This window comes from Monoraphidium neglectum (assembly GCF_000611645.1).
Source record: "Monoraphidium neglectum strain SAG 48.87 unplaced genomic scaffold scaffold03070, whole genome shotgun sequence".
Classification (NCBI taxonomy): Eukaryota; Viridiplantae; Chlorophyta; class Chlorophyceae; order Sphaeropleales; family Selenastraceae; genus Monoraphidium; species Monoraphidium neglectum.
The window spans coordinates 4456-7518 of record NW_014010558.1 but is presented as its reverse complement, the minus strand read 5'-3'; the positions used below and the strand labels follow the sequence as shown (position 1 = coordinate 7518).

At 63.4% G+C, this 3063-nt stretch overlaps 1 protein-coding gene across 1 annotated transcript in view; it reads right to left on the bottom strand.

Annotated features, from left to right (window-relative positions):
- Positions 1-1182: 1182 nt before the first annotated feature.
- MNEG_12112 (putative glycerol uptake facilitator protein) overlaps positions 1183-3063 on the bottom strand; it is a gene marked incomplete at both ends in the record, with an annotated part of 6313 nt that continues 4432 nt past the window's right edge. Inside the window, 4 exons of the mRNA XM_014039416.1 lie at positions 1183-1256; positions 1565-1616; positions 1906-1973; positions 2306-2420. Of these exons, the coding sequence (XP_013894870.1) occupies positions 1183-1256; positions 1565-1616; positions 1906-1973; positions 2306-2420 (309 nt within the window). The remainder of the gene's footprint in view (positions 1257-1564; positions 1617-1905; positions 1974-2305; positions 2421-3063) is intronic.

Genomic DNA, 3063 nt, shown 5'->3' with positions numbered 1-3063 from the left:
GCGTGGACGCGCGGCTGGCGGAGTTCATGGCGTCGTTGCAGCAGGAGGAGCTGTTGTGATCTGTCCCTTGGACACCGTGTCATCTGTTGTAATGTGTGTGTGTGATGTCGTTACGCCATTGCGGCCTACGGCCCGCGTCGCCGCTGCCTGCTGCATGGCGGCGCGGCGTTCAGGGCCGTCAGGTTGTGCGAGGCCCGCCTGGGCCAAAGGGCTGGTTGCTGCCACGCTGCCCCGCCACCTAGGGGTGGTGTGGGTTCATGGGTTCCCCGGCCCATGACAAGCCACATGGCTAGCTGCGCCTTCCGTCGGCGCTACAATGTGGCAAAGGCGATGCGCACCCGCTTGGCCGCGGCCCGTCAAGCTGCATCGCTTCAAACGCTCACCTTGTGCCGATTTGACTGACTTTTGACCGTCGTTAGACCGCAGGGCATCTTCCTAGTTGTTGACCTGACTACGACTTGTTTCATAAGTAAAGGCACACCTGACATTTTTGCCCCATGGCAGCAATTGAGTTTACTAGGGACACGGCCTGCCAATAATGGCAACAGGTCAAGGCAGACGGCCAGGTGCAAGGGACGTGCGCCATGCGGCTGCCGAGGGGGCGGCCAGGTGTCCACGGAGCATGCGTTGTCAGCGGGCATGAGTGCTGCGCCAGCGTGGGCGGCCCCAACAGCATGCCAACAGCCGGCGACGATAAGCAGGAAGGCTGGGCGGTCGGCCCCTCAACAGGTCTGGATGGACAGGTCGTGAAAAGCGCTGCAGTGATCACCTCCCCCCGACTGGTGCACAAGTTGCGCCCAAAAAAGCCCTGCATAAAAGATCGTGCGCGCTGTGCACGCGCCGACCATCCCAACAGAGGGCGGCCCGTCAACGCTTGGCCACTCATGGACTGTGCAAAGATTTGATAATCAGCGTGTACAAAGATCTATGCACCAAGGCGCCGACGAGTGGCAGACGCCGCCTCCACCCTCAATGCGTGATCGGCACCCGCCTCTGCACTACTATTGGAAACTCATGCAACCCGGCCGCACCCCGCGTGCTAGGCGCTTCGATTCGGGGCGCGAAGCTGTGCGGCCGCGGCCCTTGCAGCGCAGGGCGTGAAGTGGCGTGGGCGCGCCCCATGCCTGTACTGATTCCCTTGGTCCTGGCCCCGTGTCGTCATTGAGGGGTGGTGATGACGCGTCACGCAAACACGCCGTTGCCCGGGAAGGTCATGTCCTCGATGGCGATGTACAGGCCACCCGCGATCGCACCGCCTGGAGTGATGTCACCAGCGGCGGGATTGGGGGTTGGGTTCGGGGTCAGGGCGGCGTCTCGAGAGAAGCAGTTTAGGACAGAAGGATGTGGTGTGCAGGCAAGGAGCGGGCCGTGTGATGCGGCATGGAAGAGACAGCAGCACTGCGAGTGTGCCAAGGTCAGGACGGGGAGACAACTCGGCCTCAAGCCGCTGCTGCTTGGGAGGCCGGCTGCCGCCCGGGATCGCGTGCAAGCGAGGCAGGGGCGCGGCCGCTGGAGGGCGTGGGGACACAGGGAGCCGCGGGTGCATGATGCGCGCGTGCCTCACCGATGAGCGGCCCGACAATAGGAACCCACGAATACACCCATTCAGATGACCCCTGGTTGGATTTGGATGTTTTGGTTCATGTTTGTTAATGGGTGAGTAGGTGGGTGGGTGGGAGGGTTGAAGGGTTGGTTGGGTTGGTGGGTTGGTGAGAGGGGGGGGGGGGGTGTCAGTTCTCGACAAACGGCGACGAGGTTCGTCAGGCGTGGATGTTGTTCATGGAACAACAGCACACGATGACTCCACGCGTCGACGCGGCGGGAAGGCAAGCGCCTCGATGACGTCACCGCGTCACACACTGCCTTGCTCAGATCAGGGGCGGCTGGCAGGCGGCCCCTTGTCACCTTGTTCGGGATGGGCAGCAGGAAATGGGCCAGGCGGGGCCCAAAGTCGCGCGCAGGGTTTGCCGCGTCTGCGGGTTGGAAACAGGTTAGGGAAAGAGGGCCGGCTGCAATCAGTCACGAGGCCTGATCGTGCGGTGGCAGAGGGGAGCTGTGAATGGGCTTTTGTTGGTCAGGTGATGTGCCTCGGCTGAGCAGGACGCCACAACTGCAGTCTAGGCAGGTCGTGTAGACATGTGGTATGAGGCTGCGCGTCTGTTGCTGCTTGCTCGCGGGGCGGCCGACGTTGCATCAGCAGCCCCTGACCCACAAAACGTGGCCAGGAGTACACCAAGTGAAATGAGTGCTGCAAGGCGTTCCTATAATATCTCAGATTGACTTGGGCGCTGTGGCCCATGCTCACAGGTGGTGGGGCCGCCGAGGCCAGAGATGAGCATCACGATGGAGAAGGTGATCAGCAGCGGCTGCAGCCCCACAACGTACGCCTGGCGGAACGCGCCCGACGGCAGGCGGCGGGCCTGCGCCACGGCGGGCGCGGGGAGGCGACGCGCGAGCGCTGGGCATGCGCGAGGGGTGCGCTGGCGGCGGGTGCAGGCCAGACAGACGGGTGGCAAGGCAATCTGGGTGCATGCGGGAACGCTGCAGGCCCAGTGCTGGCTTGGTCGATGGTAGAAGGTGGATGTGAGGGGGGCTGCCAAATAATGTGGCGGCGGTGCACACATTAGTGCTGGTTGAAGGACCCCAGCAAAGCGCCAATTGGGCCCCGATTCGGCCCGCCCAATCAACATGCGCTGATGCAAGCATGCACGAGCGTGCAAGCGCACGCGCGGACACTTGAACACGCACGCACACAGGCACATCCACTCTCTGCCTCTTGCTGTCTGTCGCTCGCTCTCTCATTCCCCGGCCACGCGCACCCACGCATGCACGCACGCACATACGCACACACGCACGCACGCACGCACGCACGCACGCACTCACGCACGCACGCACACACGCACACACACACACACACAAACGCCCGCACGCGCACGCACGCGCACGCACGCACATGCACGCACACGCACGCACACGCACGCACATGCACGCACACGCACGCACGCACGCACACACACACACACACACACGCATGCATGCTCGCACGCGCACACACACACACAC